Raw genomic sequence first — 25961 nt, forward strand, 5'->3', positions numbered from 1 at the left:
TCTCACCTACAGGGTGTTTATCTGAGAATGCACTACACCTCTAACAGGTCCTCACTGCCTTCTGCGCATATTTCAGCTCTAAGATGTGGAGTCTTGGACCAAATGAAGAGGAGGTGGGGTGGGGAGGATAGAGAACCTTTTTGATTGTGCTTCCAGATTCCAGAATTGAGATTTGACCTCCCCCTGGGTCTTGATGAGTGATTTTCTGGGAAGGCAGAAGCTCACTGGGGGCTCTAATAGCCTGATGTCCTTCTGACAAATGCAGTTCCTTTCATCAACTTTTAAAAAATCCAAATCTTGGCGGTTCTCTCTATGGAGCATATCTGTACCCCTACTCCCAGGCGCCTTTCTCCTAAGTAATAAGGGCCCCTCCTTTTGCCTCTGTAACTTGTTTCCTGAGCCCACTTCTACAGCTCACTTCTACCTCTGTGACTTTCTAAATAAACTTTCTCTTATAGCTTGAATTTTAAAAAATCCAAATCTTCCCAGCTATGGTATAAAGGAAGAGAGTTCTGGATTGATTTTCTAGTTCTCATTCTACCACTTATTGTCTTGCTGACCTTGGATGGGCCCTTAAATACCTCTGGGCTTTCATTTCTTTCCTGGTAAAATGAGGGAATTTGACTACACAATCTCAGAGTTACCTATATTCTACATGTCCTGATAAAGGTAAAAATAAAAACCAAATGACTAAATATGTATTTTGCTATGAGGGTGCCTTAATCTCAAAGATTATAAAAATCCTCTGACACCAATATTAAAAAGAAGAAACTTGAGCATATAATTGTGACAGAGATTAGGAAGACCTTTACACCTAAGCAGTGATACAAGGGTCAAAACAGGTGGTTTGTAAATTATGTGACTTTTCTTAGAATAAGTTGGCATAACCACCTGCACTTCTATGTAGATAAATGGTAAAGAAGTATCTATTGGATAAAGACAAGGTTCTCAGTAGGTAGGAAATGTTATTCTCCTTCATAATGCTTTCCAGGAACTACTGAATTGTACCATGTGACCAATTGATTAGTAAGACGGTACATATAAGGTGTGACATGGTATGGCTTAATATTTCTCAAACAAATACAAATTGTGTTTAGTTTTTTAAAAGCTCTGTGATACATGGACTTCTGTGGGCCTGAAGAAGGTGTTTTGTCCCATGGATTGAGCACTGGATTTGGAGTCAGAAGACCTGGGTTCAAACTTAAGTTCTCCAGCTTATTAACCTATGACGCTTTGGGAAATTTACTTAACTTCTCTGAGCCTTGGTTTCTCAATAAGTAAAATGGGGATCATTAGACCTACCTTGCATAGCAGATGTGAGAATTAAATGAGAATGTGAGGCAGCTGTAAGAGAGCATCGTGTGGGTCAAATCTGAACCTTCTAGAAACTCTTTTGAACAAATGGCAATATTAATTGTAGTTAAATACAAAGGAATCCAATCAGTTCTACTGATCTTAAAATACTTAGGAGCCCATTCTCTTCTCAGTAGGGGAAAGGGACCCACCTAGTTGCTATTAATAGTAATGGAAGCACTAATACGATGACCCATAATCCAGTGACCCTTTTTTGGTTTTAATCAATATATCCTGAAATTCTTAACTCCCATATGAGCTGCATTTGATAAATAATAAAGCACTTTAATTGAGTATAAAAATCTGATTCTGATCAACAGCTAAACATGTGGAACTTCTCTGGATTTCTTGGACAGTAAGAACTAGAAGTTCTCAAAATCATCATAACAGGCAAACTTTGCCAGAAGGATGGGTAGCCTCCCTCAAAGGAATTGTGGGAAATCCTGTGATGTCAGAATATATAAATGCAGAGTATATAATCTCCAGAGATAAATTAGCTTATCATCCCAAAACCTCCTCTCCCCTAAGAAAGGGAGCTTGGCCTCAGGTCACCACCAACTTCTCCCTCTGCTCATGTTTTTGCGAAGGTGGTTACTCGATACGGGAAAATACAACAAAGATTTTTACCTAAGATCACGGCCTACACAGGTGAACGTTTCTCTTTTAATATAGAGCATTAGAAATCCACCCCGAAAGCAAAAGCATTTAAAGACATATATGAATTTGAAACTTTTTTGTGTGTTTTGCTACTCCTCCCCCAAGGATAATTTTCCATTGATCTTTCTCAGACAGAGTGGGAGAGAAAGGGAAAGACAGAGAGAAACATCAACGTGAGAGAAACACATTGATCGGTTGCCTCCTGACCAGGGCCTGGGCTGGGGAGGTATGTGCCCTTGACCAGAATCGAACCCAGGACCCTTCAGTCCACAGGCTGATACTCTATCCACTGAACCAAACCGGCTAGGGCTGCCTTTGAAACTTTTAATGTATTCTTCTGTTTAGGGCTGTATGTTAACAGCTTCTAAATATGAATGGGCCTTAACTTAGACTAAATGGCAGCTCGTATGAAGAAAATGAGGTAGCCCTAACTGGTTTGGCTCAGTAGATAGAGTGTCAGCCTACGGACTCAAGGGTCCCGGGTTCGATTCCAGTCAAGGGCATGTACCTTGGTTGCGGGCACGTCCCCAGTAGGGAGTGTGCAGGAGGCAGCTGATCAGTTTTTCTGGCTCTCTATCCCTCTCCCTTCCTCTCTGTGAAAAATCAATAAAATATATTTTTAAAAAAAAAAGAAAATGAGGTAATTCTTCTTGGAGGTCTTCATTTTTGCATTTATTGATGCCTAAAGTTAACTGGTTACCAGCTCAAAACCTTTTAGCAATCCAGATTTCAATAAAAGCACAGTGATGCATGCTGGATAAGCATAATAAACATTGTTTACTTTATTTAAGTAGTAGCACGTGGTCAGTGTTAGCCTAAACCGAAAAATAATCAACAGTCTGCTGCCTAAAGATCGCAAAATAATTTTAGACATTGTGAAACATGAAAATTCAAGAAAACTGTTATTCCTAAAGAAAGCATTCCAGTCTAGTGAGAAGCACTCACTTAGAGATTCACTCTATGGCCTTGAGGAATTAGGAGTTTTGCTTCCTAGTTTTGCCCCTTCCTACTGATACGGTTTTGCAGGACTGCAGAAGGGGAACATTATTCACTTTGGGGATGATCCACTCCAATGAGCCGAGGAGAGGGAGACCAGCACTCGCCAAGTGAGTAGTGAAGGGGCTTCCAGTCTAGTCATCTTCCCACTACAAGAGGCTCCCGCTCCTCCGAGGGGATTATTTTGTCCAGATCCTCCCTAAGAACACGCTGAGGGAGTGGAATGGTGCGTGATGCTTCTAATAAGGCTGAAATCAAATCAAAATCAAGGTAACAATGTCCCACATTTCTTCAAACACCATTTAATCAGTCAGGGAGAGGAACACAGCCTATGCATAATCCAAGCCAGGTGGGAAAATGCCACATGACCAAGGAGACTACTTCTTTCACAACTTTGGTTAACTTTGCAAACACACTAAACGTGGAAAATCTGTCTTATAAAAAGCCTCTTAACATTTCTCCATTCTTCGCTTACTTTTGCTCATTATCTGAGGTATCAGGGCGTGGCTGTGTTGGAGGTAGAATTGATGGGCATAAATGTGACCAGGCTATAAGGCCTGGTTGCTTCTTCAAGTTCAACGGTTTGAAGGAGAGAATCTCCACAACAGAAGAAATAAGCGGCGCAATGCAGATCAGTTGAATAATAATAATAGTTATTACTATTACCAAAAGCTGTAACTAAAATAGCTAATATTTATTGCATGCTTACCATGTGCCTAGTGCTGTGCTAAACGCTTTCTATTTCATTGAATCATACCCTTCAAGCTGACGCCCTATTATCTCTGGCAGAATAAACTTCCCAGGGGAGACCTGATGGATTCTGGGAGGAGGTGCCGAGTAAGCAGGGCTCACTTTGGAGCAGATGCAGAGGTGCTGAGGGCGAGAGCTCACCCAAGGGACTCCATCGGTCTCTTATAACACCCACAGCACCACCATCCCTGACGCAGAGCCAGAGGCAACTGGTATCTAGGTGAACTTGCAAATTCCTGATATTCATTCCCACTTTTGAGCAACAACAAACATACAAACAAAAACAACTAAAGACAAGGAGGGTGGGGGGACACTCTTAACTTCCCCCACTTCCTTCCCTTGGGATTCCCCTTGTTCCCGGCTCAGGGGTAGAGCAGAAAATCATGGCGTCCCCGGTGGGTATGGTGTAGAGCGGGCTGGAAAGAGAACCACTGCCTTAGAACGAGCCACCCTGCCCCCTTCAGGGCCTCCGAGGACGAGGACGGGCCCAGTCATGTAGATGGATAGGTGCTTTACCATTTTAGGAGGTTTACCAAGTGTGTGTGTGCATACACAGTCACCTCCCCACACAGTTACAAAGTAGACAAAGGACCCGGTACAATGGGTGGCACAGAACAGCACTTGATAAATGTGTTTTCTTTCTCACTCCTACTCCCCAAGGAGGCACATCATAACATAAACGGCATTCAAGATGCTCAGACACTTCTTTCATTCCATCAGCTATCACTGACGATTCCACCTCCTGATTTTTTTTTTAAATTATAATCACTCACTTCAGAACTCGGGGATTTACACGACATCAAATGGGTAATAAGTAACAAATTTGAGGCAGAGATGGTTATTCAGCTGATGAAAAGCCACTGTCAACAGAAAGATTTCAACCTCTGGGCCAGTTATTGCTACTTCTGGGAATGTCAAATCTGACGAGATCCCAGGGATTCTAATGGCAATTTCTTCTTGAATCTATTTAAAATTCAAATGGAGGTTTTATTTAATTAGGCTGCAGGCTCTGACCAATAATTCACACGGGTTCTATTTCTGTTTAAGTGCAGAACTGACAAGAAAAAAAAATGACCATCTGCTTTCCACAAACAAAATATCCTTTGGGTGCTTAGCAAGTGAAAGAAAACTGTACCTAATGCTTTGTGTCTCTTTTTAATCAAAACCCTAAAATCACTATAGGAAACCGTACTAGAACAGTATGCACTACCACGTCATAACGCTGAGTTTTAAATGTTACCTGCTATTCAGATACAGATGGAGACATACCAAAATGAAACTATATTCAGGAGAGAGCAACTAGTTTTCACAACATCACAAATGTGCAGGAACTAAAGAGGGAACAACGTTAACCGTTAAGGCAGCATTGGCTGAGTCTTCTCTGGGAACGGGAGCATTACATATTTCAGAGACCAGTGAATGTTTTTTAAAAACAATTAATTAAAATAAATAATAAAATAATATTTTGAAAAAAGAAATAGGGCTGGTTTTAGGACTCCTGCTATTCCAACTTATACTGGAATTTTAATTTTGAATTAGAAAGCAGACACAAGGAATACAATGGTACAAAGCTGTAGCAGTCTTACCTCAGATACAAAATAAAGACCCCAGGAAATTATTATTATTAATTAGCACTCTTTGGGCTCCTTTTCTACTTCTCACTCGGAGTAGTGGTTAGAAAATTCTGCTGATGTTTCCATCACACGGGGTCAGGTTGGATTTTACCTGAGTGAAATGGTTTTAAACTAAAAACCTATCCTCATGCTTGGATTTTTACAACTCGGTCCTTACTGCTGGGTTTGCTTACCTGGTCGGCTGCCTATAGCACTATGTCCCCAACACTGGTGCCAACCTAAAACGATGATACCTACTGTGGCTGAAAAAGTCATACGTTGACCAAAATATATCAAAGCACAACACATTTCCCAATCTGTTCCCTTTGCAGCTCGTTTGGTTGGGTTTTCCTGGCTCAGCCTCAACAATACCTTTAGTTCTTGTACAGATCCAGTGCTATGTGCTGACAGAACAACGGTGTGACACAAAGAACAGATTAAAGGGGGGGGGGGGGGACAACAACTCTAAAAAATATTCAAGTGAAAAGGGCTTTCACGTGGTGCTGAGAAATAGGACATAGGCACTTCAGCTTCAGGAGGTTTTCACATTTTGATCACAGATTGCTTTTCCAAGCCACTTCTTTTACTACTGGCATAATAATATGGTACACACTGTCTAGTTTACTGGAAACCTTGCTTCCACAAGCAGCTTCTGGCGCATTCATGTTTTTCCACGAAACTGTCTTCGCCGATGCAGAGGGAAACTCCTCCCAGTGCTGAGAGCAAGGCCGAGGGCGTCTCCACCACCTTCCACCAAGCAAGGCTGCTTAATCTGCAGAACTCGGTTATCCATCAACACAATATAAAGAGGAGTGTCAAGTGCAATTTTTCTTCTGGAAATAGTGAATGTCTGCCTCTCTTTCTGGTTCTTTTTGTGAGTGTAATTCAACAAAGCGTACATAGTCTTCAAAACATTCTAAAGCTACTAGGCTACTGGGATTTTTTTGGGATAAAATCACTGAAGTCGTCGTCTTCTTCTTCTTTTTCTTCTTCTTCTTCTTCTTCTTCTTCTTCTTCTTTTTTTTAGAAAATCTGTGCTAAAAAGGCACTAGAAAAAATGAACGTCCTTGCTCCTGTGTATGTAGCAATTACACATTGTATTAGATTCCATAATGTAACAAAGGTGACACACATTTGGATGAAACATCCTAAGTATTCAGAATCATCTACTTTCAGTTAAAAAAAAATCCAAAGTCAAAGAAACAGCAGGTCACACTGACAGAGGCCAGTCAGGCCATGAGGTCACGGTCATCCCCGGCTGCCTCATGGCAGTGGCCCGGACCCAGGGCAGGCTCACTGGCAGCAGCTGTGGGAGCCAAGCCTCCTGGAGACCTGAGTAAATGAGACGAAGGTGAAGTTCTCACAGTTTTCCAGCTTGACCTTCTTGGCTAAGTTTGGGACAATTCCCCGAAGAGACCGAAGTCCCATCCTCTGCTCCTCATACCACACACTGCCCATGTCGACAGCCTCCTTCCTGGCGGTAAGGTAGAAAGGGGACTTGGCCTCCATCTGGGTGGGAGGCCGGTGGATGTACATGTACTTGTAGAGCAGGCAGTAAGGACACTGTTTGTGCCCCCTGGAATGCTCGTGGTAGATCTTCCCGTGACATATTCGAGTGGAAGCACTCCGACTCTCCCGCTTGACACTATCCGTCCGGGCAAAATAGGGCTGGTTTTGTGGGTCTTTGAGCAGCTCGATGTCGCCGTACATCAGATCTGCATGCTCCTGCAGTGTCCGCATATTCAGGTATTGGCTGTTGTACTTGACCACAGTGGACAGGAGAGTGATAGGGCTGTCATCCCCTAGGCACCCCGCCTGCCACATCTCCTCCTCGTCGGAGAGGGAGAAGTAGATGATATTGCGAGAACGGGCCCCTGACATCCCTGCCTTACTCAGGACCCACAGCTTCTCCTTGAGTTTCTTGGTGGAAGAACTGAAGGTGCTGCTGGTGATGGAAAAGCCCACACCTGCATTCTTCAGGATGCGGTCCAGGCCCCGGCGGATGGCATGGAGCGAGGTGGCCAGGAAGTCCGAGCCGTCACTCTTCTTAACGGTGACGTAAAAGTTCTCAAGCAGCTCGTTCAACTTCACTGCAGGGATCTCAAATGAGACAAACACGGAGGTTACACATTTGAGGACACCCAAAGAGCCAGACCCCTCCTTCCTGCTTCTACTCCTCACCAGGGGCGGTACTGCAGACAAGACCTCTAAAGAGTTGATGCATGACATAGTGGAAAGAACAGTGAACTTCAAGCTGAAAGATCTAGGTTCCATACTTGGCTCCACTTTACCTCTTTAAACCTCAGTGTTCCAAGCTGTATAATGGGACATGATGATCAACACCTTCTCAAAGAATTACTACAATGCTTAAAGCAGTGGACTCGAAAGGGTTTATAAACAGTAATGAACACACACACATGATTTCGTTACTATTGGCCTTTATAACTTTCACTATTCCTCTCTGGAAAGCCCTTTCTTCTCTTTTCTAGCAAATCCTTTCCTTCCCTCCCCTTCAATAAAATTCAACCATCCAGGGTGGGTGGGTGGGAAGAGATCAACCAAAGACCCGGTATGCGTATATGCATAACCCATGGACACAGACAATAGAGGGATGGAGGCCTGGGGTGGGGGCAGACTACAGGGGTTAATGGTAGAAAAAGGGACACATGTAATACTTTCAACAATAAAGATTTAAAACCCCCACAAACTTCTTGTTAATAGAAGCACTGGAGATTTAATAATTCATTTTTACAATAAAAGAAACATGTTAATATTGTTTTTTAAAAAAATGCAACCATCCTCTCTAAAGAATTGCTGAACTAAACTTGTCAAACTCTGAATCATTCCAACATTAATTTCCTTGATATCTGCACATAATATTTGGTACTGCTGGCCCTAAACATGGTGCTGTAGGGAGAGATGACTCATATGACCAGTTAATAATCCTTGAATTGTCACTTGAATTTATCAGGATAAGTTTGCAAGTGTCTCTGGATCAATGATCCACAGGGTTTCGATATCAATATTTGTTCCACAGATAAGAAAAATGTATTTGGTTTACATCTGATGACTTCAGGTATTCGCAAGAGATCAACTCTCATTATCAGTAGAAAAGGAAAAAACCCAAGGGAAGGTTTCTGATTGGCCCACTCTTGATCCAAACAACTGACCAAAAAATGGGCCACTGTACTAACACGATGTCTTCTGCAACAACCATGGGAATTATAGGAGAGAAATGGCTCCTAAATAAGAAGCTTGAGCAGAAAATCTTATTTGTTACCTTCTCACTTAACAAAACAAATTCTGATAGCTTCCTGTTGCCCTTAGGATAAATTCCAAACCGTTTACCTTGTCTGCAAGTCTTCACAATCTGGCTCCACTCTGTGGTAGATCATCTGTAAAAATAGCCACAATAACTCGCCCCCTCCCTATTCCTATACCCCTTGGCAACGTGACTCTGCTGTTCCTCCCATCAAGAGGTAGAATCTTATTTTCCCGCCCTTGGAACCTGGGCTGGCTGTGACTTATTCTGGTCAATAAAATGTAACATGCGACGATGTGTGAATTTTAAGCCTAGGCCTCGAGAGATTCTGCTTTCATCTGCTTTTGTCCTACAGGTTCTTACAAGTTCTGCTTTCATCATCTTAGTATGATGCTGCCTTGTGAGAAAGCCCTGTTAGACCATGAGAACATGTGAAGTGGAGATAAGCTGTCTGTCTTCTAATATCAGATGACTGCACCCACATGTGTACCCCAACTGAACCCAGTAGAAGAACCACCCAGCTGAGCACAACCTGTAGAATCATGAGCAAGTAAAATGAGTGTTGTGATCTAACACTAAGTTTTGGGGTGGTTTGTTATGCGGCGATAGGTAGCTGGTACACACGGTATCTCTCCAGCCTCCTCATCTGTTCTCTTTGTGTTCTATTTCTAGCCTCCCTGAACTTGGCGTCATTGATAGAAACCACAACGCCCTTTCCTGCATTTATTTCTTTGCACATGCCATCTCCTCTACCTAGAATGCATTTTCTACTAACGTTCTCTATTTGGGAAAATTTCAATGCATTATTTCAGATCTAGTTCAAATTCTGCTGTCTAGATAAAGGCTTCTCCAGCTTCCCTAAGAAAAGTTACTCTCTCACCTGGGATCCCACAGCAGTTAAATTTTATTATGGCTCTCTCCATATTGCACAAACTTTTATCTATTTATATGTCTATGTCTCAAAGTGGACTGAAAGTCCACTGCATCTTATACATGACTGGGTCTTCATTACCTACTGGAAGGCCTGAACTATATCACTGATGCCCAATGGACATGGGTTAAATCAATGAATTAACCTTGGAGTCAGGAGAACCAAGGTGACTTATCATGCAGAACATTTTTCTGACTTACACAGAATACCACAAGTTTCTTTCTTTTTTTAAACTCTTTATTGATTACATATGTGTCCTTATCCCCCATTGCCCCACCCCCCGCTCATGCTCTCACCCCTTAGTGTCTGTGTCCATTGGTTATGCTTATATGCATGCATACAAGTCCTTTGAATACCACAAGTTTCAAAGTAAAATCACAGCAAAAGCAATTCTTGAAGAAATGTCAAATCACAAAATTTATATTATTGGCACACAAGAAACCATTCATTCTGGCCTGTGTTGGTTGCCTCCTTAGTTTTCTTGGACTGAGTTTTGGTTGGGGATTATTCTGTCAGATTACCAAGGTCTTCAATTTGTTATAAAGACATTGCAAGAACCACTGTGAATAGATTTACCATCTCAAAAGTTCACCCTGGATTATAAATTTGGCTCCCTTGATGTAAAAATGAAAAACAAAAAGAGCTCAGTCATGGGGCTGATGACTTCAGATGGTAAAGAACAAAATAAGAAAAAAAAACCCCAAACTGACATGTTAGGCAAATTCCAAAATTCTGGAACTACACAGCAAACCTTGAAACCTGACAGAGTTATAAGACAAGTAAAAAGCAAGAGTTACTTTTAGGAGAATGCCTCAAACTTCCCTTTGTTATAATCTTGTCTAGGGGGATAAAGTGGAGAAATGCCTATGAACTACATCACTCTAATGGTAAACAAAATGACTTTGCTTTTGCAGTTACCAAATTTTACTTTATTTAGAAAGGTAGGCACTGAGCTTCAAGGTGCTCTATTTTCTGAGTGAGTTTAAGGAATATAGAAATCAATGACATAGTAACCTTGAGGGAGATGGATCACTGAGGATTGGGTCACACCTGTATTAAAAAAATACTAAATTAAATACTCAGAGAAGATCAAAGAATGATCATAGAATGAGAATGACAGTGTATACTCTACTTAGATAGATGATATTTTGAAGTCTCATTAGATTCCTTGCTTTCTTTCTTAAACAAATTTGAGGCTCACCAGCTGCCAAATCATGACCAAGAGGTGTTACCTACTTTGTCTATTGCCAGTTACATCCATCTTTAAAGATACATCTAGACTAAAAATATCTTGCATTGAGACCAAGAAAGTGAGATTAAAGAATATGGGCCAGGATGCCTCAGTTCTTTCTTTTAACTAATTATTGGATAAATTCTCTAAGATATTGATCTCTTCCTTAAGCATTTATTTTTAAAAATATTTCAGTGACCCATGTGAGTAGATTACAGAGGATTGAAATACATATTCTTCTTCACCCATATTCTAGATAACACAGGGGAAACGAAGAAATACTAGTACCTAAAGAAGTAGTGGTAGGTGCACTCTACTGAACATTTTCATCACCTGGGATGCATATGTTATCTAAGCCATGGAGGGTATGGAGAAATGAAACTCTTTTCATGGATTCCTGCATGGAAATAGAAAGTGTCCCCGTAACAGACAACTGTCTTCATAGCACTTCACTGACCTCTGGTCTAGAAAAGGTTAAGGTAAGTGAGGATGAAGAATCAAAAATGGGGGTCTCGGAGAACAGGTGAATTTAAAGGTGAAAAGTTACATTTTATTTATTTTTTTAATTGTCATAATACACATATATATGTATTATGTATATGTTTTCAATCTTAAACATTTACAAGTGTAAAATTCAGTGGCATTAAGTACACTGACAATGTTGTATAACCATCACCACTATTCATTTCCAGACCTTTTTTTTATCATTACAAATAGAAACTGTACTTATTAAACAATAATCCCACTTTTCCTCCTCCCTCCAGCCCCTGGTAATCTCCATTCTACTTTCTGTCTCTATGAACTTACCTATTCCAGGTGCCTTACATAAATGGAATTATATATATCTGTCCTTTTGTATCTGGCTTATTTCACTTAGCATAATGTTTTCAAGGTTCATCCACATTGTAGCATGTATCAGTACTTCATTTTTTTTTTATTGCTAAATAAAATTCCATTGTATGGCTATGCCACATTTTGTTTATTCATTCATCTGACTTTTGGGTTGTTTCTACATTTTGGCTATTGTAAATAATGCTATAATGAATATTTATGTACAAGTTTTTGTATAATCTATGTTTTCCATATTTTGGGTATTTGCCTAGGAGTGGAATTGCTGGGTGACAGATTAACTATATATTTAACTTTTGGGGAACTTCAAGACTGTTTCCAAAGAGGCTGCATTATTTTACATTCCCACCAGAAGTGTGTAAGGATTCAGTTTCTTACATCCTCATCAACACATGTTAGCTTCTGTTGCACCTTTTTAAAATTCCAGTCCTTCCTTCCTACTGGATGTGAAGTGGAATCTCATGTACTTTTTGATTTGCATTTATCTCCCTGATGCCTAATGAAGCTGAGCATCTTTTCATGTGCTTCCTGGCCGTTTGCTTATCTTCTTTATAATAACTGTTCAATGCCCTTGTCTGCTAGCTCTAAAATCCATGTCTGTATTTTGGTTGTTTCAGGCAGGAGGATAAATCTGGCTCTCCAAATTGGCCAGAAGTGAAAGATAGAACTGATTTCTCTCCTGGGCACGGCTCACATGTTCCCACTTCTTCCTATGAGTGGTAATATTTGATTGGATGCTAGAAATTGTTGAATTCTGGGTTTGTCATACTTTTCAATGGTTGTTGGGACTTCTAGTATCCTCATGTCCTTGGCCTCCCTGGACCCTGATCCCTGTATCCCCTCAACTCAACAAGATTTACTCCCAGGCTCTGCTTGGGTACCCCTCCCTTCATTGCAGCTCAGAAACTGCCTCCAGGCAGAAAGCCTGAGACCTGGTAGCACTCATCTCATTTGTTACCTTTCTTTTAGGGATCAAGTCCTGTGTTACCTGTCACGTCTGAAAAGGGTTGTTTCATACACTGGGCCCAGTTTTCTAATTGTTACAGCAGGAGGATAAATCTAGATCTTTTCATTCCCTTCTGACCGCAGTGGAAATTTCAATTTATTTTCAAATCTGCTCATTTTGATTAGTTTGTTATTGCTTGTACATTTTTATACAGTATTTATTTTTGATCCACAGTTGGGAATCCACACATGCAGATTTCAACTCTGCAGGGGTCGGCACCCATAACCCCAATGTTGTTCAAGGGTCAACTGTAACTCTCTTCATTTCTATAAACATTTCATCCATTCTTAGCCTTTAATCTATTATCTAAAATCCTGGATGTCTAAATCTGTTGTTTTTTTTTCCTTGAGTGGCTTGTGATTTATTTAGTTGGTTTTAATCTGCAAAAAACCTGAGCATCTACTTTGAAGGAACATTTCCCTTCAAAGATTATTACCATATAACTCTGTGAGGAGCCAGGGTATGCTACTCACCTAGAACTTCTCAAGCCCCTTTCAAGGTCCTCTCTTCAATCAAGGATTCTTCAGTTCACCTACCTGTCTCTTCTCTTCCTTAATAATGTTGTCAACATACGCCCTCAGGTAGAGCCCTGCCTTTCAGATGTGCTTATTGCTCACTGCTCCACTCTCAGCTGTCCTTTTTGTTGGCCTTGTGATGGTGCCCTATTTCTCTGCAGGTACAGCACGAAGGCCCCCTGCTGTGTCTAGTGCACCGTGCTGTCAGAAGCAGAAACCTGGGTTTCCTATTCATCTCTTGTTGGTGCCCTACATCAGCGGCCGCCAACCTTTTGGACCTCACGGACCACCAGTGGTCTGCAGATCACCGGTTGGCGACCGCTGCCCTACATCACCCAAACTTGGGGATGTCACCTGCCCTTGAACTTCAATTATAACCTCTATTTGCAAGACCTTTAAATCTATCCTTCTAGATTTAACATTTCCTCCATGTTGGAAATCCCAGATTCCCAACTGCTTATTGGACATGTCCATCTGGACATCTGTCTGATGTACACTCAATAGATCCAAATAAAAATACAACATCTTTGTCTTCTGTCTCTACCTGTCCAAGGATTTTTCCTTCCATTCACTAACCGCAAACATTTCAAGTTGGAAGAGATTTTCAGAACTCATTTTACCATTGGGGAAAAGAAAATGAGGACCAAAGATATTAACTACATTTTTGTTCATCATTTCCAATTAATTTCTCTAAAATAGCGCTTTCGTTATGTTTCTTCCCACTCAAAAACCTTCAATGGTTTCCCTTTTGCCTAAACTTTGACACTTAAAGCTCTTATGGTGAGAGCATTCTCCCTATTACAAAAGTCCCTTCCCCACTGCCCCTGCAATAATCCTTCAAATAAAATCTCTCCTTTCAAACAAAAGCAAAACAAAACTTCAGTGATTTTCCAATAGTCACAAGATTGTAGCTAGGGTTATCAAAATCTAGTTTTATAGACCAGCACTTCCATGCATGAAGCCTCCAAATCTTACTCAGAAGACATCTGTCTTTATCCAATTCTATTGAAATTCTACGTCTCTACCATTAATACAGCTTAACTATCAATGCTTTTGCTAGTGTCGCCATGCTGAAATTCATTTCTCTAACTGATTTGGGGGGGCATTTCTGATCTATAAATTCATAGAACACTTACTAAATTCTGCTTTGTACTGTAGACATGTTTCTTTCTATTTTATGTTCTTTCAAAGTTTCTCCAGGCAGAAAGCAACTGTTCTGTGCTCCCCACCATGCTCAGCACAGTGCCTGGCACGTGGAAGCTCAGTGAAGTTGACTGAAAGAAGTAAATTCAAGAGTTCCTTACCTTGGTGATGTCCGTGTGATCTTTGAGCCCATTGGTCATGCACCAGTAGCGCCACACATTCAGGGCATACCGTGTGGCTTTGGTAGTATTTGGGCTTACTGCACTGGTACACAGATCATTCAAGTCATCATTAATATTAAATACAGGAAATTTGTTGAGCTTAGTAGAATACGCTAGAAACAGAAAAAATGGAAGGTATTAAAATAATGTGCCATTCCCTTCTTTAGAAAATTATATCTTGGGATCATGCTAAATAACAGAAAACTCCTAAGAGATAACACTTTCAAAATATGAAATTTCTATCAAGTATACATATCTTAGGATAAGTATAATAGAGAACAATATTTCTAGCATGAAATCAATGCAATAACCTTGCATTTAATCCCAACAATTTTGCTATACACACTAATTGATGCACGAATGCAGGCATTCCAATAAAAAAAAAGGGGGGGGGAGGGAGAATGAATGCAGAGAAACAAGAATGTTCTATCTAAAAATTTCACTGGAAAAACAACAGCACTTCTATTAATCACAACAGCAAAAAGAAGACAAGTTCCTCTCTCCTTACCCTCAGCATATGAAGAACTGTCATTTCCCTGTGATATATAGTCTCAAATGTCTTATGTGCCATCCTGGGCAGCCTTGAATTAAATGGTGTCAGCATATTTCTTTAATTCTTCTCACAAATTAATAAAGAGAGAGATATCTGAACCCTGACTCCACAACTCATCAGCTAGCTTAGAATCAGAATTCAAGGGCAAGGGAGAGAAATATTAGGAGAAGGTAGAGGGATATACTGGGAAAGCTCACATGGTTTCAGAAAAAGGGAGCAGATCTTAAATTGCAATCGCCAGATTACTTCAGATGAAAACTGGTTTTCTTCCATGTATCCACCTAAGTACTGGTTGCCAAAGAGATAAGTCCACAACCATTAGTGGGCCCTTCCTCATACTCTGTGATCTACTAAAACCAGGATTAAACTGTTCAAATCATGACCTTCGGCTAAAAACAAACAAACAAACAAACAAACCAACAAGGTAGGCCACCTCACAGTAAAAACAACGCCAACTAGTACTTTATATCTAATGGTTCTCTTTCTCTAGAATGTTTCTATATTCAAACAAGGAACTAAAGGCTCAGAAATAGCAAAATGAAGTTAATTCAGTTAGCAAGGTGATCTGCAAATTGGCTTACTTTGCTTAACTTGCCTCAACTTTCACGGCTCCCACTGAGGCATCTGCCTACACCCAGGACACTCACACCACACCTTCCCCACACTTAGCCTGCGACATCTGCTGGGGTCCAGCCCCAGCAGGTCCAGGGGTCCCCAAAGGTGTGGATGGAGTTGGCAAAGAAGGAATGACACGGAGACAGCGTTCAGTTGATCAGCAGCCTAGCCAGGATCTCTAGCCAGGATCTGTCCAGGTTCTCCAGCCAGGTTCAGTCACCAGGTTCTAGTCAGGTTCTCTTGCCGTGTTCTATAGTCAGGTTCAGTCCAGGATCTTTTGCCATGTTCTCTCGCTAGGTTCTGTCTCTAGGTTCTGTTGCCAGTTTCTGTCCTGGATCTTTTGCCATGTTCTCTCCAGCAAAGTTCTTCTGTCTCTAGGCTCTGTGTAGGTTCTGTCTTCTAAGTTCTGTCTTCTGTTGTCTTGTTACATCTTTATTTATACCAGTTGATTCCAATCCTATCAATCTCTATTCCAAAGATTAGGGCGTTTCTTATCTCCATTCCAGGGAGTAAAGATTATGTAGCTTAAGCATGATTCTTTGTAGTTAAAGTGATTAATTACCTGCCTGGCACTTAGTTAAGGGGTTTTATTCCCTCCCTAACTTCAGGGGAAAATCCCTACCTGGGGAAACAACCTTTCTCAGAGAGGTGACCTTGGTTAAAACACATAGTGCCAAGAAGGTGAGCAAACATATTAAGAACAGTATGCCATATATGCCAGGTCCCTTGAAACAGCAAGGATGGACCGGCTCCCAGCAGACATCTCCCATGGTCTTTGTACCAGTCAAAAGTGGTCTTTTTTTCATTTCCAATTCAAGCTCACTTCTACGTAATCCTTCCCCACACTACTAAACTTCCTTATTCTCTCCTTCAGTATGTCTTACATTTGCTCTATTCCAATGCTAGAAAAGCTATCAGTAGCAACCAAGTCATGTAGGTATATTTCTCTCATCATCCACATAAACCGAGATAACTTGTATTTTCTGGGACTCACTTGATATTAATGAAAGGATTCTAGTATAAAATGTATTATTGTTATATCTAGCACTAACTCAATGTATACTAGATGCCAAGAGTTATGTAAATTATCTGTAAGCTCTAAGCAACCCTAATGCTATACCTATGTTACAAATAAGGAAACGAAACCTCATACACTTAATAGCTTCATACATCACTCATACAATATTTACTGAGATACACTCTCTGGGCCAGGACCTGTGCTGTCCCAAGTCATCGAGTTAGCAAGTGAGAGTCGGGGTTTGTACCTGGGTCCCGCTGACTCCATGCTCTGGAATCAGGCACTCCAGGGATGAAGTTCTCAGTGAAGAATGCAATCTAAATATTAGCCGCGTATAAAAAGTATATGCAGCCCCCCCACCCCACCCCCACCCCCCAATTTACTCAGATAACCTTCAGCAAGGAAAACAAAGTCTGATTTATTTGGACAAACACTATGTAGATTTTTTTTTAAAACAACAAAAAATGCCATTCTCTGCAACACAGCCCAGTCCCCATCACTACAGCATAAGTATAGAAGAGACACTGCAAGATAAGGTAATAAATTGAATTATTATGTTATGTGATGACGTGATCTTAAATAATCTCATTTTAATCACAGGATAGACTGCACACTGAAAATGGAAACCTCTGTTCCTATGAAGTTTTGCCAATTGGCCCATAATATTCTGTATTGGGAAAGGATCCCATTCAACATCGTATATTGTGTTTAGTTACGTCCTGTTTCTCGGTCTTTCATTGGTTTTCCTCACCTGCTTGTGCTCTGACACCTGGTGTGACCTGCCTCTCACATGCACGCAGATGTCCTTATCCACTCAACATATGGCACCCTGCATGGGGCCATGCTCCAAACACGGACACCTTTCTCCACTCACAGCCTGAGTGGGAAGCCCTTACACATGGAAGCCTGGTCACACTTCTTGAAATGACGCCTCACACACGGCCATGCCCAGGCGTGGAAGCCCTACTCGCTTCAGTAAGGCTCTGACTTCTCACATAGGGTTTCTCCCCAGTTCTCCCACTGCTGTATGGATGCCCTCCTCACCCTGCTCAGGCTATCACCCTACATACCTGGCTACCTCTCCGTGGGATGCTTTTCTCTCCCAATTCGAGCTGCTACCACTTGCCAGATTGCCCCCCCTCTGAAATACAGTTCTTGCTTTCTGCACCTGGTCAGCTTCCTGCCCCCTCACTGTGCCATTCTCCTATGCAGATGCCTTTTCAGGCTTCATGCCTCACAGTGGTTCTCAACCTTCCTAATGCCGCGACCCTTTAATACAGTTCCTCATGTTGTGGTGACCCCCAGCCATAAAATTATTTTCGTTGCTACTTCATAACTGTAATTTTGCTACTGTTATCAATCATAATGTAAATATCTGCTATGCAGGATGTATTTTCAGGGGTCACGACCCACAGGTTGAGAACCACTGCAGCCATCATAGCTCCTTCAGTGCACACATACGCCAGGACAAATATCTACTTTGCTCTCCCCACCAAGAGCTTTGAAACTGAATATTTCATGAAAAAAGAGGGGAAGAAGTCTATATAATAAACTAAGAAAACTTTCTAAAAATCATAAAAAATGTATATAAAAACCTAATAAATGAAGAGTTATACCATGTCCCTGGGTGGGAAGGCTTAATATTATAATGTTTACTTTTCTCAAGTAATCTTCTATGCAATGTAATTATAATTAAAATCCTCTTTTTTGTTGCTACTTGTCAGGTTGATTCTAAAGTTTATCTAGAAGCGTAAATGAACAAGAAAATGGAGGCAATTTTGAAAATAATAACTGGGACACCGGGTGGACTCTTCAGTAGGTGCTTTGAGATAATAAGCTATTCAATAAGTTAGATCAATGGGGGGAAAAGGAGACATATATTATACTTTACACAATAAAGAATTTAAATTTAAAAAAACAACCTCAATAAATGTTTGTTAAATGAATAAAATAATAAAAAAAATAAATGCAAGTCTAATCTAAGGTCAACAAAAAGGAGGCAAGAGCATACAATGGAGTCAAGACAGTCTCTTCAAGAAATGGTGCTGGGAAAATTAGTCAGATACACGCAAAAAAATAAAACTAGACCATCAACTTACACACACACACACACACACACAAACCACAACTCAAAATGGATAAAGGACTTAAATGTAAGACAAGAAACCATAAAAATCTTAGAAGACTCCATAGGCAGCAAAATATCAAACATATGTCATAGCAATATTTTTACTGATACAGCTCCTGGGCATTGGAAACTAAGGAGAAAATAAACAAATGGGACTACATCAAAATAAAAAGCTTCTGCAGAGCAAAAGAAACCATCAACAAAACAAGAAAGCCCACTGCATGAGAGAACATATTGGCTAATAATATTTTAGATAAGGGTTTAATCTCCAAAATTTACAGAGAACTCATACAATTTAACAAAAGGAAGATAAACGACCCAATCAAAAAATGGGCAGAGGACCTAAATAGACACTTTTCGAAAGAGGACATAGCAAAGACCAAGAGACATATGAAAACACACTCAAAGTCACTAATCAAAATGCAAATCAAAACAACGAGGTACCATCTCACACCTATCAGAATGGCTATCATCAACAAATAAACAAACAAATGCTGGAGAGGATGTGGAGAAACAGGAACCCTTCTGCACTGCTGGTGGGAATGCAGACTGGCGCAGCCACTATGGAAGACAGTATGGAGATTCCTCAAAAAGTTGAAAATGGAACTCCCATTCAATCCAGTAATCCCACTTCTGGGACTATATCCTAAGAAACCAGAAACTCCAATCAGAAAGGATACATGCACCCCTATGTTCATAGCAGCACAATTTATAATAGCTAAGATTTGGAAACAGCCTAAGTGCCCATCAGCAGATGAGTGGATTAAAAACCCGTGGTACATCTACACAATGGAATACTACGCTGCTATAAAAAAGAAGGAACTTTTGCCATTTGCAACAGCATGGATGGACCTGGAGAGCATTATGCTAAGAGAAATAAGCCAGTCGGAGAAAGATAAATATCACATGATCTCACTCATATGTGGGATATAATGATCAACACAATTTAATGAACAAAAATAGATCCAGAGACTAAGAAACACTGATCAGTGTCCAACCTCAGAGAGAAGGTAGAGGGGTGGGGGGAGGAGGAGGTAAGAGATCAACCAAAGGACTTGTATGCATGCATATTGGCATAACCAATGGACACGGACACTGGGGTGGTGGGGGCTTGTTCTGGGAGGTAGGAGGGTGGGGGGGGGGTCAATTGGGGAAAAAAGAGACATATGTAATACTTTAAATAATAAAAAAGAAAATGAAAATAATAACCGGGAGGCCTTGCCCTGAAAGATATAAATATGTAGTATAACACTGCAATAATTTAAAGTGTAAATTCTGGTTAAAAAAATAAATCAATGCTACATAAGAAAGTCCAGAAAAGATGTGTAAATAGGCAAATTGAGTATATAATAAAGGCTCCAACTGAAATTGCTGGGGAAAGGGTGGACTCTTCAGTAGGTGCTTTGAGATAATAAGCTATTAAGTTAGAAAAAACAAAAGCAAATTTAGATTCCTATTTCATACCACAAGTAACACATTTCCAAATAGATAATTTTTTCAAAAAGCTGTTTCCATCAGGAAGATAATTTTCATGATTTTGGGAGTAAGAAAAGCCTTTCTCAGTATGACACACGCCAGAGATATAAAAAACAGAATAATAAATCAGATGACATAAAAATCCAAAAGTTCTGCCTTGAATACATCTCAAAAGATAATAACCAGACTCAGAGATAATACTTATAACACATAAAGTGACAAAGTACATATCAATTGAAAAAAAGATAACTCAAGAAAATGGGCCTAGGATATGAGAAGCAACTATTCACAGAAGAAATACAAATAACAAAAAGCATTAGTAATAATCAGATTTTATAATCAAAATAAGATGCATTTATCAGACTGGGAAAACCACAAAAGGTCCATTTCTTTTTTAAAAAATATATTTTATTGATTTTTTACAGAGAGGAAGGGAGAGGGACAGAGAGTTAGAAACATCGATGAGAGAGAAACACTAATCAGCTGCCTCCTGCACACTCCCTGCACCTAGGAGCTTTGCCCGCAACCAAGGTACATGCCCTTGACCAGAATCGAACCTGGGACCCTTGAGTCCGCAGGCTGACACTCTATCCACTGAGACAAACCTGTTAGGACAAAAGGCCCATTTCTTAATGTTGACTAGGATATGGAGGAACTTGCACTAGTGTAGAAAAAAATTTGGAAGGATACACATCACATTGGTTAGTATACCTCTGTGGGACTTATAAGTTTTACAATATGAATATATATATTACTTTTTGCAAGTTATAAAAATCACTAGGACTTTGGAAATACATACGTAGGAAAAATAAAATGTTCTTTTTAATGAAATAGATAAAATGTTCTTTTTAATAAAAGAGGAATTCCTCTTTTAGAAATTTATCCTAAAGGCATAATCAGAAATATGTATAAAAAGATATGCTCCCTGGTGTTCTTTAGGCATATTTATAAAAGTGAAAACTGGAAGCAAATTCAATTCAAAAAAAGCATTATAAAATAGATTTTGGTACTACTATGCAATGGAAAACTATGTAGCTATATAATAATCACATTTTCAAAGGCTAAAGATCTTTTACAATGGTACAAAACAGTAAACATAGTTTGACTACAATTTTAATCCTCACCCGAGGATATGTTTTTCATTGATTCTAGAGAGAGGGGCAGGGAAAGGGAGAGAGAAACATTGATGTGGGAGAAACATTGATCAGTTGCCTCCCGCACGCACCCCAACCGGGGATAGAACCCTCAACCTGGCTATGTGCCCTCTCAGTGAATAGAACCAGCAACCCTTCGGTGCGTGGGACGACACTATAATCAATTGAGCCACACCGGCCACGGCAACCACAATTTTTGAAAGTATAATTGACCCTTGAACAACATGGGTTTGAACTGGGTGGATCCACAAATAAATGGATTATTTTCAATAAATACATATAGTGTGGTGAATGCACTTTCTCTTCTTTATGATTTCCTAAGTAACAGCTTCTTTTCTGTAGCTTACTTTCTTGTAAGAACACAGCATATAATACATGTTACATACAAAATATATGTTAATTGACTGTTTATATTATCAGTAGATTAACAGTAGGCCAGTAGTAGTTCAATTTTGAGGGGAAGCAAAAGCTATACGCAGATTTTCAACTGCATGGAGGGTCAGCACTCCTAACCTCTTCATTGTTCAAAGGTCAAGAGGCATTCATGCTTTAAAAATGCTAAAATAAAACACCAGAGTGTTAAAAGTTGTTATTTATGGGTAATAAGATTCCTGTGACTTTAATTTCCTATTTTATTATATTTATTATTTGCTGAATTATTCATATTTACTTATTGCCTTAACATTTTAAAAACATTATAAATTTTAATAAAAAATACTTAAAAAACCCCACAATAGTTTGGTCTTATTATATGCCACCAAATTCAATGATATAACCAACATTTTCAGGTTATATATTTTAACCAACATTAAGTATGCTCCACATATTAGCCATTTTAGTCACTTGAAATCTTAGAAAAGATTATTCTGAATAAATAAATTTAAAATAAATAAAACTTCAAAATAGAAAACATTTCCTGACTTGTAGGTTAAATATTACTGAACTTGAATTCTAATATTCTTCCCCTATCAGGGAAATAAAATTTGTCACATTTTAAATGTATTACTTGTTTCTTAAAGTACTAGGAAAACATTAAAAATTAAATTACAACTATTTATAAGTATTTTTTTATTGTCTAAAGTTTTACATATGTCTCCTTTTCCCCCAATTGACTCCCTCCCTCCCACCCAGCCATTCCCACCCCAGGCAAGCCTCCACTGCCCCAGTGTCTGTGTCCATTGGTTACGCATGCATGTAAGTCCTTTGGTTGCTCTCCAACCTCCCTCCCTGCCATTTGTCTCTGGATCTATTCTTGTTCATCAAATTATGTTGATCATTGTATCCCACATATGAGTGAGATCATGTGATATTTTCTCCAACTGGCTTATTTCGCTTAGCATAATGCTCTCCAGGTCCATCCATGCTGTTGCAAATGGTAAAAGTTCCTTCTTTTTTTATAGCGGCGTAGTATTCCATTGTGTAGATGTACCACAGTTTTCTAATCCACTCATCTGCTGATGGGCACTTAGGTTGTTTCCAAATCTTAGCTGTTGTAAATTGTGCTGCTATGAACATAGGGGTACATATATCCTTTATGATTGGTGTTTCTGGTTTCTTGGGATATAGTCCTAGAAGTGGGATTACTGGGTCAAATGGGAGTTCCATTTTTAATTTGAGAAAACTCCATACTGTCTTCCACAGTGGCTGCACCAGTCTGCATTCCCACCAGCAGTGCACAACAGTTCCTTTTTCTCCACATCCTTGCCAGCACTTGTTGTTTGTTGATGATAGCCATTCTGACAGGTGTGAGATGGTATCTAATTGTTGTTTTGATTTGCATCTCTCAGATGATTAGTGACTTTGAGCATGTTTTCATGTCTCTAAGCCTTCTGTATGTCCTCTTTCGAAAAGTGTCTATTTAGGTCCTCTGCCCATTTTTTGATTGGGTCGTTTATCTTCCTTTTGTTAAATTGTATGAGTTCTCTGTAAATTTTGGAGATTAAACCTTTATCTGAAATATCATTGGCCAATATGTTCTCCCATGCAGTGGCTTGTTTTGTTGATGGTTTCTTTTGGTGTGCAGAAACTTATTTTGATGTAGTCCCATTTGTTTATTTTCTCGTTAGTCTCCATTGTCCTAGGAGCTGTGTCAGTAAAGATATTGCTATGACATGTCTACTATTTTGCTGTCTATGGAGACTTGTAGGATTTTTATGGTTTCTCGTCTTATGTTTAAGTCCTTTAGCCATTTTGAGTTTTTGTGTATAGTGTAAGTTGGTGATCTATAAAGTAATTTTAACATCATTAAAAATACTATCACACAAAAGAACAGTCATTTCTATTTGTAATATTCAGCTTTCTGAGTAAAGACTTTGGTGGATTATTCATATATATGAAAGAACTACACTTGCATTTCTGTGAAAACATTCTATTTTCTGGCCTTTTAATATTCTTTTCTCAATTAAATAATTTTAGTGACACAATCAAGAAGTCTGAAGTTAACAGTTATAATCATTTTGAATAACCATTCCTATTCTGTTCAAAGAACATTGTCAAATGTGCTAAATGCAACAAACAGCATATACAGAATTCTATCTGACCAAAGATTTTTCCTAAAGATGAGGAAGTCTGGAAGCTGACATCTACTTAGCTTGGTGTAACTCTGCACAGTTGGCTGACAAAGATCCACAGACAGAAAAAGAGAGTGAGTTTGAGTAGAACCTTTTGCTCCAAAACAGGATTTGGGGGACTGGGGTTCCGGGAAGCATATGGTTAATTCAGTTGCAGATGCCTTCCTGAAGTGTCTTCCCTAACCCATGGGCTGTTTCCAAGCACTCGCATATGGAAATGCTTCTCCTTCCACAATTCTCCCTCCTCAGTGGTTAGAAACACTTGACATGGAATGCTTGGCTTAGTGTGCATGGACTATCTGAGGCTAATGCATAGTAACCAGGACAATTTTGTTTTTCATAATATGGTTTAAGTTGTTTTTAAACGGTTATAGCTACAAAAGTCAGCCAGCATTGCAAAAAAAAACATTAAATAAATAAAGACTAGTCATACCCAAATACAGACAAAATACTATGATTAAAAACATGCTCTCGTTATAGAGACATTAGCTGATTTTATTGGATTGTTTTTCTTATTTCCATAAGTTTAGGCTGTACCAACAAATACTGAAAACAACAGATTATTACACTATTACATTAGAGGCAAACATTATACACACAATGGAATAAACCACTGGGACATAAAACTAGAATTTTATTTAGCACGCAAGTACACAGACAAATATGAAGCAAAAACAGTGAGCTAATAAAGATGAAAACATATTAGTGTAAAAGATCAGTGAGCAGCAAAATAAAAATGAAACCAAGAGTATACACTTACTAACAAAAAAGTTCTATCATATTACAAATGCCAACTGGCAGAATATTAACCACGAGTATCACAGTCACACATTTTAACATATTAACAGAAATTTCTCTCCATTTCAATTCACCTTTCTCCTCTTTCTTTCACAAATTATAACTGTAGCAGCTTAAGAAGATAATTTTTAAATATTAGAGTAGGCACACATGTGCTTTCTTTTCATGTAATATCTGTTAAAAGCCAAGTGGCCAGAAAATATATAAAAAATGATAATCTATCAAATAGGGCAGAAAGTAAATGCATCTTCTAAGAATAGATCTATTGTTCATAAAAATTTCCAAGTATTAATTGTGTGGTTGTATTTCTAAACAGATGCCTGGTATTAAATTATACTAAATTGATGTCTACCTTTATTCCAATTAACTTCTAAGGGGTAGAGTGAAAGGAATCTTAAAATCATTCTTGTAATTTGTAAGAAAGATGGAAGACCTTATTTAAGTTGAATACAGCATTCATTCTACTAAACCACCAAAGTTCATCATTTCAACAGATAAATGAGTCATATACAGTGATTCTGTTGAATCCAAAATGCTTCCAGTCATTCTCTCACCAGGTGTCAGCCTACAGGGTTAGAGTTACATTTTCAGATGATAAATGAAAGAGGGACAAGATATTGCTCACCATGAGGCAAATCTATGTCCAACGATAGCAGTAAAAAAAGTTTAATCATGTGGAAGCATAGCCCCATAAATTAGAAACTTAATAAATATGTATGTATTATTTGATTTAAAATTTGCCCTAGGCATAAGGGCCTCAGGATAGACATACAAAATGTACAGAAGACCCAAAGGGGGTAAATAAATCCAAGAGCAGGATTCAAATAAATGTGCCCACTGCTATCTACCGTTAATCGTCAGGATATATCATGCCATAATCTTTGGTGTCCAAAATATAAAAGGAAATCTAAGAACAAAGGTCTTGCCTGAAAATCCCCAATGCAGAAATCAAGGAACTTCTTTAGGGCAGAATCTAGAATTTGGAATATGCAGGATTGAATTTCCTTTTATTGCTTTTACTACCTCCCTTGAAGGGCAAATGTTTAAAGCATATTCTGGAGAAAAGGCTCACTATTAAAATCTACCTTTCTTTTCCTTTAAGCAAATAATTCGTTGTTAAAT

General features: G+C 39.3%; 1 protein-coding gene across 2 annotated transcripts in view; it reads right to left on the reverse strand.

Annotated features, from left to right (window-relative positions):
• Positions 1-2768: 2768 nt before the first annotated feature.
• Positions 2769-25961, reverse strand: part of KIAA1958 (KIAA1958 ortholog) — a 97994-nt gene continuing 74801 nt past the window's right edge. For both annotated transcript variants that reach the window (XM_036329997.1, XM_036329998.1), the window contains 2 exons: positions 14468-14640; positions 2769-7469 (listed from right to left, as the gene is read on the reverse strand). In XM_036329997.1, the coding sequence (XP_036185890.1) occupies positions 6663-7469; positions 14468-14640 (980 nt within the window). In that variant the 3' untranslated portion in view covers positions 2769-6662. The remainder of the gene's footprint in view (positions 7470-14467; positions 14641-25961) is intronic.

This window comes from Myotis myotis, unplaced genomic scaffold (assembly GCF_014108235.1).
Source record: "Myotis myotis isolate mMyoMyo1 unplaced genomic scaffold, mMyoMyo1.p scaffold_m19_p_12, whole genome shotgun sequence".
NCBI lineage: Eukaryota > Metazoa > Chordata > Mammalia > Chiroptera > Vespertilionidae > Myotis > Myotis myotis.